The sequence below is a fragment of the Brachionichthys hirsutus genome, chromosome 21, assembly GCF_040956055.1.
Source record: "Brachionichthys hirsutus isolate HB-005 chromosome 21, CSIRO-AGI_Bhir_v1, whole genome shotgun sequence".
NCBI classification, from domain to species: domain Eukaryota; kingdom Metazoa; phylum Chordata; class Actinopteri; order Lophiiformes; family Brachionichthyidae; genus Brachionichthys; species Brachionichthys hirsutus.
The window spans coordinates 8616744-8630627 of record NC_090917.1 but is presented as its reverse complement, the minus strand read 5'-3'; the positions used below and the strand labels follow the sequence as shown (position 1 = coordinate 8630627).

The 13884-nt window shown below is 44.7% G+C and overlaps 1 protein-coding gene across 1 annotated transcript; it reads left to right on the top strand.

Annotated features, from left to right (window-relative positions):
• The first annotated feature begins 7371 nt into the window (after positions 1–7371).
• cyp26a1 (cytochrome P450, family 26, subfamily A, polypeptide 1) lies at positions 7372–11243 on the top strand. The gene is made up of 7 exons (XM_068754403.1): positions 7372–7560; positions 7926–8150; positions 8438–8719; positions 9438–9587; positions 9702–9836; positions 10686–10823; positions 10908–11243. Exons 1-7 carry the CDS (start codon positions 7372–7374, stop codon positions 11241–11243), a joined length of 1455 nt encoding a protein of 484 aa, XP_068610504.1.
• Positions 11244–13884: the final 2641 nt, after the last annotated feature.

Genomic DNA, 13884 nt, shown 5'->3' with positions numbered 1-13884 from the left:
ATCTTCAATGCTCTCGCTGATGGAAAGAGACGTTTGCCCAAAATCTCAAGCATAATGTTTCCTCCCCCATGCTTCACAGTGGGGTTGGTGCTCTTGAGATGCAACTCAGCATTCTCCCCCCTCAACTGGAGGACTGGAGACATAATAGATCCAATATTCAGGCGAAATAAAAATCTAGCTTAATCCAAATAGTCAACTGGTCCTCAGTTATTCCTCGTTTCGTGTGCCAAGGCGAGACTTCAGTCCCTCCAAGCCAGTACTCAGTTCGGTGGTCTGTGATATAGTTCTACCTGCTGGGGCAAGATGGTATCCAGTCCTCCCCGGATCGATCCCTGAGCTCTTTGCCCAGGTCCTCGATTCGAGCCATCACACGGTCCCCCAAAGCACCGAAGAGCACTTTTAGATCCATGGTCAATTTATCCAGAACTTTGAAAGCCGCCGTCTTGGAGACTTTCCGGCACACCAGGGCAACTCCCGTTCCAATTAGCAGATTCCCCCCCACCAATAAGCCAAACAGCCAAATATCTTCCACATCCTCTACAGATAGGACCGTGAGACAGACCACTCTCCATTTCTCCCAGGGATCCATGGTGTAGCCTGCTGCGTGGGTCCCGTCTGGACAGGTGGGCTCCCCCGGAGTCCCATGCTTGGGTGACAAAATGCGATCAATCAGTTAATCGATTCCACGATTTAGTAGATCAGAACTCAGCACGCAGCGGGTCCTGGAAAGCAGACAGACGAGACAAAGAATACAAGCAGGGACGAGAGGAAAAACGTCTGCTCTTGTCGAAGACCGGAAGAAGATGGAGCCCAGCGTCGGCGGAGATTGTCAGGGATCTTGTATCTCTTCCGTTTTCGAATAATTTCTCCAACAGTTGATCTCTTCTCACCGAGCTGCTTGCCTGTTGTAGACTGGCTCATCACAGCCTGGTGCAGGTCCACAACTTTGTCCCTGGTGTCCTTGAACAGCTCTCTAGTCTCGGCCGTGGAGGAGATTGGAGTCTGACTGTTTCAATGAGTTCAAACAAATTAAAATTCTTGCTTGTTTGTAGGCCAAATACTTATTTTACACAAGAATTGACAAATTAATTGTTTAAAAATCATACAATCTGATTTCCTGGACTTTATTTTTTGACATTCTGTCTCTCACAGCTGAAGTGCACCGATGATGAAAATTACAGACCTCTCTTTTTAAGTGGGATAACTCGCACAATCGGTGGCTGCCAAATACCCCCCCACCCCCCACTGTTTCCTAGTGTCCTTGACTGAAAGCCCATTGTAAATTACACACACACACACTAAGCAGTTTCCTAGAGTTTTCACAGCAGTCAACAGTAAAATGTTTTGGAAGGTGAATTTTTAATGACTCAAAACTATGCTTTGTACATACGTGAGAATGTAATGTAAGTGATTGAGCACTAAGGCAGTGAGGTTAAAGGTCAGCATTCATTATTAAATAGGATTTCCTGTAGTCTTGCTAGAGCCCATCACATAAATGATGAGTTTCTTTACTGTTTTTCAGCTTCAAAAGCTTGTCTGTGTGTTTTTCATCACCGTCTGATAAAAACATTCCAGCAAACATTGACCCAGTTGTCCACATACACAATATAAAATGGAGGTTACTATTATCTTTCACCCCTAGCAAGCCAAGCTTTGAACTTGACGTCCTATTGATGCTGTTTTCTTTCTTTTTTCCCTTTTTTTATACTGTTTGAATACTTTAATGATGAAACTTAATCAACAGTTAAGATTGGAAAAGACGTCTCAGAAGAAAAATAAGCACATCAGAAACATGTTTGTCTCGTCTTTTTTTTATCTATTTATTAGTTGCTTACGAACACATAAAACATTGAAGTACAGTATGTACAAAAATACTCATATACAAATGTACACGCATCTATACACACACATAGATAATTAAAATAATACAAACTGGCACTAACAATGGGGAGGGAAAAGAGAAAAAAAGGGGGTGGGTGGGGGTGGAAATCACTCTGTTTTCTTTCTTGCCAAAGCAGTTTTAAATTATTTTCCTTCAGCATTCCTATATTTAATGTACATGGCTTCTTTTATAGTTTATACAAAACATAAAGTCTTCTTAATTTTTGAATTGGAAACAGACCAACCAATCCACATAATGTTAATATTTAGAGCCCCCACTGTGTAAACCTGCAGATATTTTTCTATCTGTCTTCAGGGAATAATCCCGTCCTTTTCTTTCCAATAGGATGATTTTAATCTAGGTACACCAACATCACCTGGCATTGAGGTTGTAACCTAAATCAATATAACCCAAGAACATAATGACTATGCCTATAAAGTAGTTTGGCACAATATTACTAAAGTCCAAGATTTTGCTTAACAAGCTGACCTCACATAATGACATTGTGAAAATCAAATGACAATGAGAAAACAAAACGGATAATAAATACAAAACAAAATCTTAAATCACCCCCTAATAGCACATTCTGGTTTACCTGGTTTAAGTGTGTGCACTCAATAAAAACAATGAATGTTAAATGAGATAAATATCAGCGTGTATAATGTTACATGTTTGGGTGTGATTGACTGAACTGAAATGAACAAACGCTGTGACAAACTAATGAGAGATGGGAGAGTGTGTTTTGTTGCGTTATTCTATATGGTCCTCGACAGCCTCTCGGTGTCGAGCAGATTCTGCATTTCAAAGATGTAAGTATGTATAATTTTTACTTTAAAATGTTTAATAATGACCTTTGTTATATGCTTTAAGTTGTGTACTTGCATTATATTTTTTCTGAAATGAAGGAAAACCCAGAGAATCTGCAACTTTGTAAATGTGTTTAATTTGTTATCGAGTCAGAGAGTGAGGAAGGAAGTCAGCGAACATGATTAAACATAACATGAAAGACATTTATTACCTTTGTCACTTCTTGTCTGGTACCCCCCCCCCCGATGTTCAGTCAAATTCAGTTCAGTGTTCTTTTTATTATGAAAGTTGCAGAATAAATTCTGCTAGCGTAGTTACACGGGGCCTAATAGGGTGAGGCTGGCTGGTTCTGTCAAATTCTTGGAGCTAATTGGTTTATGTTAGAAAAATCTAAATGTTGTTCATGGGCAAATGCTCTAATGGGCAATCCTGCAGTCAACATTCCAATTACACACAGATTGACACAAGAATTCGTCGCGTATCCATATTTTCTTGGAGCAGTGGTAGCTTATTCCACAAGGATTTGGCTTGGGGGACCAGAGAGAGGGTGGACGGTCCAAGTCCAGTGCGGACAACAGTATGAATAGTGAACTGGTAGCTGCAGAGGTGTCAGTTCAGCGTCTGAGCATTTGAGCAAGGCACCGAACCCCACAAGCTGCTGCTAGGGTGCTTCTACTCAGCTGCCCATCATTCAACCATCCATCATTTACTTATTATTATTATCCATTATACCCAAAATAAACTTTTTAGGTTGCATAGACAGTCTTAGACCATGACTCGTTAATTAGGGGGGCAAATCAAGTATTGCATTTTGTTGATTGTATTTCATACAACAGAACTAGCACCATTACCTTAAATGGTCTGGGGAAGAATAAAGTTGCACCTAAAAACACTAATTATTGCAACCAATGTTCAACAAAAGTATGAGCTTTCTCTGTGTGAGAGGAAATCATTCTCCATCCCAGCAGGTGGCAGTAGAAGTGTTTGGCAGTCATAGCACAACCCATACACACAGCTTGGGCATGCACACACACACACAAAGGGCCTGTAGACATACAAGTTAGGGGAGCGAGAAGATGATGAGAGTAAAAGGTCAACCCACGTAGCAGTGCCCAGGGAGCTGCTTCTGGTAGTTCGGTGCCTAGCTCAAGAGCACCTCGGCAGCACATAGGAGGCAAACTAGCACTTCTCCAACCGCCAGTCCACACTCCACACCTCTTGGTTCATCTGATCACGAACCAGCCACTGGTTACAAACTGATCTTGAGTTGGTCTTGAACCGGCCACCCGTAGGTCTCCGGGCCAAGTCCTCATGGACGACACTGAAAATAAGAACTGTCCAAGCAACAGAAACCTCATCAGAAGTGCTCATTTTTAACAGCAGTTAAAAATAAAAAAGTGCTATATAGAGGTGATCACAAAATAACCAAAAGATTATTTGTGTATATTGTATGTATATCTGTGGAAATGAAGCGACAACAATTTTTACATTTTTGCACCTTATTTTACCATTTTCATAAATAATGTGTTGTTTTTCTGAATTTATATTTATATTTTTTTTATTCTGTCATAAAACGTAATTCCTTTATCTAATTTTATACCAATAATATGGTCTCAGCATCGGTTTTCTCCGGGTTCGGGTTTCCTCGGGTTTAGGTGAATGGGTCGCTCTCGTATTGTCAGTAATCCCATCAGTAATGTTCATATGCTCATGTGTGTGAGGCGCTGTGTGTGTGTGTGTGTGTGTGGATCCCTCACTGCCCAGAAAGACGCCACCATTGAAGGGTCCTTTGGAGTTGAACTGCTTTGTCGTACGACTGTGATACATTCAGCTTCTGGGTTACTTGACATTCCCCCATTCCTACTTTTAAAGTCAACTTTGGTGTTCTGTGACTGTTCAGGCAGTTTGAAATCACCACATACAGTCTAGAGTTCCTGTGTTAATGTAGTTGGAAGAGGTGGGGTTAGTGTTTCCTTCCTGTCTGTCAAGTACTTTAGTGCAGAGATCAAACACTTTGACAAGGCAATAAACATGCAGTCCAACAATGCAGCAGTCTGAGGAGGAGGAGGAGGAGGAGGAGGAGACATACCTCCAGTGAACACAGTCCACTTTTATTTTATTTCCTCTGTTGGTCCTGGTTAAAGCTTCTCCCCCAGCAGTATGCTGAGCATCATTTTCTGTATTTAGAATATAATTAAGGGAGCAGTTCAGGTTATTTGCCATAAGAAATTCTTGTCAGAATAAGTAATTTCCAAAATTACTACTAGTGTACTTTCTTCTTGTCCTGTGAGGGGTCAAATCAACGTTCTCCACTTGACCCTGTCCTTTGCATCGTCCTCCCCAACACCAGCCACTCTCATGTCCTCCCTCACTACGTCCATGTATCTTCTCCTGGGTCGTCCTCAAGACCATTGTCTCACTGAAAATGTCCTCCCTTCAATGTCCCTCTTATTGTCTCATTTCTAATCCTGTCCAACCTGGTCACTCCCAAGGAGAACCTCAGCATCTTCATCTCCTCCACTTCTAGCTCCACCTCCTGTCTTTTCCTCAGAGACACTGTCTCTGAGCCGTCCATCATGGCTGTCCTCACCACTGTCTCCAAGCCGTCATCATGGCTGTCCTCACCACTGTCTCTAAGCCGTCCATCATGGCTGTCCTCACCACCGTCTTGTAGAGCTTTACTTTCATCCTCGCTGACTCTCTCCTATCACAGAGCACACCTGATACTTTCCTCCACCCATTCCAGCCTGTCTGCACACGATTCTTCACCTGCAAACATCATATTCCAAGGAGCTTTCCATCTCATGGTAAACAAAAAGGGGCTCAGAGCTGATCCCTGGTGCATCCCACCTCTACATTAAACTCCTCTGTTACTCCTGCTGCATACTTCACTGCTGTCCTACATGTCCTGAACTACTCTGACATACTTCTCTGCCACTCCAGACTTCCTCATGCAGTACCACAGTTTCTGGACACCCTGTCAGGCTTTCTCTAGATCTACAAAGACACAAAGCAGCTCCTTCTGACCTTCCCTGTACTTCTCCATTGCTAGACTCAACACTAACATTGCATCTGTGGTACTCTTCCTCTGCATAAAGCCATACTGCTGCTCACAAATACTTACATCTGTCCTTAGTCTAGCCTCAACTACTTTTTCCTAAAACTTCATCGTGTGACTCGTCAGCTTTATCCCCCTGCTCGGCGGAGGTTTGCGCTCTCCAAGTGCAGTTCCAGTCTTCCACGTTGAAGACCAGCACCAAGTAACACTTAAGAGAGAGTGAGGGGGGCTGTTAGCTGACGGCAGGCCAAAATGGAATCAGATTTACGTTATAAAAGTCTTGAATAAAACGTTTTCATATTTATAACATGAAAACCAGATAGTCAGATTCAGGTGATAAAAAGAAAAGGTAATGCTGGAGTGGCGACCTGTATCAAAAGTATCCAACGTGTTCATGCAAAATACACATAAATCTCACCCACGTCCGCGCACACGGACACGGACACGGACACGCGCTGACGTTATGGTCAGTAGTAAAAAAAAAAAACAAGATCTCAAATTGAGAGTGAGGATGCCGTGACTCGTCTTGGTGTTTACTTCTCAGGCGGTGTAGCCCGGGGGCAACCCCCCCCCTGACCTGAGTTTGAACCCAATTAGTGAGATATCATTTTTATAACAGGCACACGCGCACACGCACTTTATTGTTTTTAGAATCCCCAATTAGCCGTCACCAAAGTGAGACACGCTGGTCTCCCTGGGTCCAGATCGACTCTGGTTTATTGTTCTGTGGTCACTGTCAGGACTTGTGATTTATTTATACCGTTTTCCTCTCAATAACCCAAAACCTTTGTATTCGCCGTCGCGCGCGCGCAACGTGCGCGCAGGGAGCAGGTTAAAGTCTCGCAGATTGGGAAGGTTCAAGCGGAGAGGTAGGAAGTCACGCAGAGGGCAGCGGCGCTTTCAGACGCGTAATGACGCGTCTCATCTCTCAAAGTCACTGCTGCATTGTTCTGCTAATTCAGCGTGAAGGCGCGCTGGAGTTATTACGTGGGGGGGGACTACAGTAAGGCGCGCTGGAGTTATTATAGGGGGGGGCTACAGTAAGGCGCGCTGGAGTTATTATAGGGGGGGGGCTACAGTAAGGCGCGCTAGAGTTATTATAGGGGGGGGGGGGCTACAGTAAGGCGCGCTGGAGTTATTATGGAGGGGGGGGGGGGCTACAGTAAGGCGCGTCCATTAGAAATCATTAAAACGTGCAGCAGAGACGTGACTCTGATACGACCAGCAGCTGCTTTGCATGAACCATCGACCCACTGAGGGATTAATGCGCGCTTTACGCGCGTTCCTCTGGAATGCGGCCCGCCCTGCAGCGCTGCTCGCTGATCCTCCAGGGAGTGCGTAAAGTAGCTGCCTGATTGCAACAAAGGCGTCGCGGCTCCATTGTCTCGCAAGAAATCGTCACCTTTTCTCAATGAAATGTGTCGCGGATTGTCTGCGTGCACCGGGAGGTAAGGATTAAGGATGCGGCTCCGCGGCCCCGCGCCGACCGGAGGCGGGGCCCAGCGACAGCCACAATTAAAGATGAACTTTGAGTGAACTAATTTATCTGAGGGAGGAGAAGGTAACCGGCCGCCTATAAAAGGCCGCTGCCGCGTCCGCCGCTTCACCTGCACGTCGCTGCGCCATGGCTCTGAGCGCGCTGCTCGCCACCTTCCTGTGCACGATCGTGCTTCCCAGCGTGATGTTTTTGGTGGCGGTGAGGCTGTGGGAGGTTTATATGATCCGCAGCAGAGACCCCAACTGCCCCCGGCCGTTGCCCCCCGGATCCATGGGCTTACCCTTCATAGGAGAAACGCTTCAGCTCGTCCTCCAGGTAAACGTGCGCGTCGGTTTGTGCTGAGTCATCACAGGGATTCCGATTTATTGGTTTTTCTTGACTTTTAACTTTCTTTTTCTCAATAAACAAACATCTTTGTATTCATCTCCACTGCTTTGCGCGCGTCCGTGTGGCGCCGTGACAGACGGGATTAGAAATCTGTACGATTTTAATGACATAGTTACTACAATGTGTAATAACAATGTTGTTGTTTTTGCAGTCTAAGATGTCTTGCTGTTATCTGAGTTTGACTACTAATTCAGAATATTTGTAACGTTAAATGTCGCGTCATTGCTGCTTGTTCTCCGTGCGTCAGAGTTCACATAATATTCTGTATTGTTAATATGTCTCCGTGTTCGCAGAGGAGAAAGTTCCTGCGGATAAAGCGGCAGCGGTACGGTTACATCTACCGCACGCACCTTTTTGGAAACCCCACGGTGCGCGTGACCGGAGCGGAAAACGTCAGGCAGATTCTGCTGGGAGAGCACAAGCTCGTGTCTGTTCAGTGGCCCGCTTCTGTGCGCGCTATCCTGGGCTCGGACACACTGTCTAACGTGCACGGAGCGCAGCACAAGACCAAGAAGAGGGTGAGTCATTCTCCTCCTGCTGCGTTTCATGGCAGGTTTGATTTCAATATAATTCACAGTGAAATGTATTTAATCTATTTAAACAGCAACTTATTAAAACCTCAGACTTAAACAATTTCCCTCTTCAGATTGTAAGAGAGAGATAAATTGTATCATCTTTATTTCAGACATGATCGCCACCAATGCCCAAAAGTGTCTTAGATTAATTTATTTAGGGAATTAAATCAGATGAAAATCAGACCGAATGCTGGAGTGAGCGTTCCTAAACCCTCTTTGCCCTTTTCCAGGCCATCCTGCGCGCTTTCTCCAGGGAGGCTCTGGAGTTCTATATCCCCATCATCCAGGAGGACGTCCGCGCTGCGGTGAAGGAATGGCTGCTCAAAGACTCCTGTGTGCTCGTCTACGTGGAGATGAAGCGGCTGATGTTCCGCGTCGCCATGAGGATCCTCCTGGGCTTCGAGCCGGAGCAGATCGAGACCGATGAGCAGCAGCTGCTGGAATCTTTTGAGGAAATGATCAAGAATCTATTCTCTCTCCCCATCGACGTGCCTTTCAGCGGACTTTACAGGGTAAGATAAAAAACACTAAAACAAAAAGACAGAATATTCACTTTTCAACTCGGAGTTGGAAAGTGGTTTTCAAAAGTGGGGCCCATCCCAAAATAAGGGGGGGGGGGCATCAATCATAGAAACTCTTTTAATTTTTCTGTCTTTGATTAACTGAAATTTTTATTTTTATTTTATTACATTTATTTACAAGAGATAGATGTGATTTAATCAACAGTAATTTATATTGTTAGAATTAGACCAATCAAAAGCTGTTAATCCTATCAAAGTAAATGATCAGAATAGTTTAATGCTGATAGAACAAGGATCCATCCGCGGTGAATGTACCATGGCAGCTAACTTTCATGCACCGGGAAAGTACGAATCAAACATATTGCCCAGGTTATTGGGGATACAGTACCGTTGTTACGGACCTTATTGTACCTGTAGTCGTAAAGCAGAAGTCTAATTTGACGTTAACAAGTAGGGGTCAGTAGTTGAATGATTCTCAGTGTAATCATTATTATTTCACTAATCGATCGACATCTGAAAATGTTTTGCTTGCCACATGGGAAATCTGTAAATGTGTACTGTTTAGATATGTGTGTATCTATTTGGTGCATATAATTTCTACAGTCTTATTTTTATTTTTAACTTTTAGTGGTCCTCTTTGATCTTCATTTATATGTGCCTCCCTCCTTTTTTTCTTTCCACCTCTTTCCTGTCATCTCTATTCCTTCAGGGTCTCAAAGCGAGGAACTTCATCCATTCCAAGATAGAAGAGAACATCAAGAAGAAGATGCAGGACTTGGACGAGGAATCCAAACACCGGGACGCTCTGCAGCAGCTCATAGACAGTAGCAGGAAGAACGGAGAACCTTTCAGCATGCAGGTACAGAAGGACACGTCACATTTACTTTAACTAATGACTTAACGCATGAAATAGATGCATAACAATGCAAACCAGACAATTCCAGTGATTCAGTGTCTGCATATGCGTCTCCAGGCCATTAAGGAATCTGCTACAGAGCTTTTGTTTGGGGGCCATGAAACCACAGCGAGCACAGCCACCTCTCTGATCATGTTCCTGGGCCTGAACCCCGAGGCGGTGGCTCGAGTCAGGCAGGAAATAAAGGACACGGTAATTTCATTGTGTGTTTGCTTATTTATTATGGAGGTTCTCAGACTAATAGAAAGAAAAATCTCCATGACAACTGAGCTGTTTTATAAATCATTTTTTTATAATTGGTGGAAATCTGTGGGGGAAGAGTTTGTAAATAAACCTGGAGTCCTGATGTATCCTCAGGGATAATGAAAGTAGGACTCGTTAAACTCGGATCAGGGGCTGGATGATGATGCTAAGTCACGAGGAAAGCTGAGTAACGTTTTACCAGAAAGGACAACGGGATAATGTTCAATGAACAAAGTAAAGTTGATGGGGGGGGGGGGGGGGCTGGACTTGTTTAGTTTGGTTGAAGACGTTTCACCTCGTATCCGAGAGGCTCCTTCAGTTCTAACTGGTGGAGAGTCCAGATACTTGAAGACAAAAGACAAACAGGACCGAAACCACTGGGACAATTAGACTCATCAAGAGTCATCAGCTTTCATAAGGTGACGGGGCGCTGCCCCCCCCCCCCCACCTAAGGTGAGATGCTTTGTTGAGCTGCACCCAGGTGTGGCTGGGGGGTTGTGGATTCTGGGGATTGAGGTCAATATCCTGATGAATGTTAATGAGAAGTCTTGTTGTTGTTTTTGTCCTTTGTATCTGGACTCTGTCCCTTAGAGGTGAAACGTCTTCAACCAAATTTGAACAAGTCCAGCTGACTCTTTTCTGCTCTTCTTGATTGATGAGGGGTCTTATACGATTAATTTAGCCATTGGAAGTTCTATTGCAATGCAAAGTCATCTTTCTGAAATCAGTTCAACAAGTCCATCTCTGCTTCGTTTGATGTGTGTCATGTCCCTCTGTGTGCCTCTTTGGGTGGAGCAGGGGACGGACCTCCAGAGTCTGAACATGGAGTCTTTGGAGCGACTGAAATACACCAGCTGCGTCATTAAAGAGACTTTGAGGATCAACCCCCCAGTTCCCGGAGGCTTCAGGGTGGCGCTCAAGACCTTTGAACTCAATGTGAGTTAACAAAGCATCGTTAAACAAATGTGTAAATCGGAGATTGCGATGTGTCTGCTTCATGATTCCATTTGACCACATCAGGGTTACCAAATTCCCAAAGGTTGGAATGTCATCTACAGCATCTGCGACACCCATGACGTGGCGGAGATCTTTCCCAATAAGGAAGACTTCCAGCCGGAGCGCTTCATGACCAAGCCTCCAGCTGACTCCCGGTTTCAGTACATCCCGTTCGGAGGGGGCTCCAGGATGTGTGTGGGGAAGGAGTTTGCCATGGTCCTGCTGAAGATCTTCCTTGTGGAAGTGATCTCAAAGTGTCATTGGACTCTTTTAAATGGGCCCCCCACCATGAAAACGGGACCTACGGTCTATCCTGTGGACAAACTGCCAACCAAGTTCACCAGCTATGCACAAAATTAAACTTAGACGAGGAACGTTCGTGTAAAAATGTTGACTGGATGTCTCGAATTGCGTTTACCGCTACATCCACAGCAGATGGGGGGGGGGGGGTAGACGATTGAATTTATCTTTACAAGAAAATGGGTGAATGGAATATATATAAATCATATGTATAGGATTTTTATAATACTTCATTATGTACATATTTAGAGACTGTATTACTATTGTATCACACCTCAATTTATTTATGTGACTTAATATGTTATATTGTATTGAATTTATATTTAATAAAACGTTTGTGTGTGATCATGTTTTTTTGTTATTTCATTTAAATTAAAGGGTGATTTCGTAAATGTCTAAATTACGTTAAAATGTAATAAAAACACTGCTCTGCTTTCTTTTGAGTAGTTTTCAACCTGTTTTGACTTGAAATCACTGCAGAGCAGACTGGAAGCATCTCGGCTTCCACCTATTAACATTTAAACTGAACTGTTGCTAGAATAGAATAGTCTATAATAATCAGCTCTATTTCTATCCATCCATCAATTTTCTGTGGAAGTAGGTCAGTAGTACTGAGACTCGTACTTGGTCACAGATACTGTTGCGGCTTCCTTCCCTGGTTTAGCCGCTGAGGGGTGCGTTGGGTCCTGCGTAGTTGTCCGACGCGCTCAAATGTTTGTACAAAACGACGCGGAATCCAGGATGCGTTCTCAGGTGGATTTATTGCGGCCCAAGTGCGGCGGTACTGGCGATAGACAAAGTCCAAAAGGTATATTGCCTGGATGAATGATGGATGGATGGATGGATGAAAATAAACCATCAAATAAAGCCAAAGTGTACAAATCCGTGTAAAGCGGTCAACAAAAATTACGGCCTCCCAACTGCCTCTCCCCTAGCCTCCGTGTTCCAGGTGTGTGCGTGCCTTTAAAGCCTCACACACGCCCATGCGCACACACCCACAGGCACACCCACCGGCACACCCACCCCCAGGCTATACCCACACTCACCACACGGGCCAGCAGACACACATGCATTCAGTGTCCACCATATCTGTCTTCTACACACCAGCCCCTAATTATTAAGTGAAACAATAATTACACAATCATGAATAAAAGAAGACACAACAGAAAGCACCAGCAATGCATGTAGCACAAGATCTAAAGTCCATGAAGTACAACATGGAAATCTTCCTTCTGGTCAATATTTAAAACCATTCACAAACAGTCGTCTCCATAGCTCGTCTGAATTCGTGATGGAAACTCCGTTTACTGTCACTGCCTCACAATCCATGGCCTGCCCACTGTGTCCTATCAGTGGCCCATTCACTGTCCAGCCCAGTACAGTCCTAATGGCATAAGGTCCATCATTCATGCTGTGGATCACCTCCAGTGGCTCCACAGCTTTGGGAACATTAGTCCCTATGAGCAGATCAATCCCTGCATCAATCTGCGGTAAGGCAAGGTGCTGTAGGTGCGGCCACATTCTCAGGTCCTTCTCTGTTGGTATGTTGTTCTTGTATACTGGCATTGACTCCTGTGTGTAAGCTCTCGGCAAATCAATAAACTTCTCTTCATCCAGTGCAGCTATTTCCAATTCGGGCACAACATAACTGGTCACCACCTTTTCCTGGCCCATAGTTCTCAGGAGAATGCTGGTCTTTCTTCCAGTGAGATGGAGTCTGTGCATTAGATCCTCTGTGCAGAACGACGCTGTGCTGCCTTGGTCCAGGAAAGCATACGTGTTGATGGTTTCACCGCCCTGTTTTGCTTTAACCTGGACCGGCACTATAGGTAGTTTGCAGTTCTGCTCTCCAGCCCCTGTAAGACCACTTGAGACCAAGGTGTTATCCACTGAGAGTGTGATGTTCCTTCCAGTCTGCTCAGGATTACTCACATTGTCCCTGTGCAGGACAGTTGGATGCTTTAGGCCACATTTCAAACAGGTGATCCTCTTGCGGCAATATTTGCTCATGTGCCCTTTACGCAGACAGCTATAACAAAACCCACTCTCCTTCAAAAAGCCCATCTTCTCTCTGTGAGCCATCCTCTCCAACTGCACACACTCCGTCAGTGAGTGTCCTCCTTTACAACAGGGGCATATGTTCCTCCTTGGTGGGTGAGTGTCCTTGCTCGTATATCCAGACTGATATTTCCTCTCCACAGGGTCTACAGTGGTGGAAAAGCTTGTTTTGATTCCAGAGTGGAGCAGAGCTTCAGGTTTGCTTGCACTTTTATTCCTGGTAGGTTCATCCTGTATGTTGCCAAACACAGGGTCAGTGAGAATCTTCACCTGCCTTTCAACAAAGGCTGTGATGTCGATAAACCTTGCTCTTCGTTTAGACTTCTCCTGTAGATCACAGGCGTGGCTTCGCCATTGGTCTCTTATCTTATATGGCAACGTTCTTATAATGTTCTGCATATTAGATGGGGTGTCCAGGTCATGTAGGTACTGCACATTCTCCATAGCATTGCAGCAGCTGCGGAGGAAGAGACTGTATTCCTGCAGGGCCATGGCATCTTCTGGTTTGATGTGTGGCCACGACAGTGCTCGCTCCATATAGGCTGACGCCACCTTCTGCTCGTTCCCGTACCGTTCCTTTAATAAAGCCTTTGCCCTGAAGTATCCACTTTCTGCATCAATATACTGGAAACTTCTCACAAGT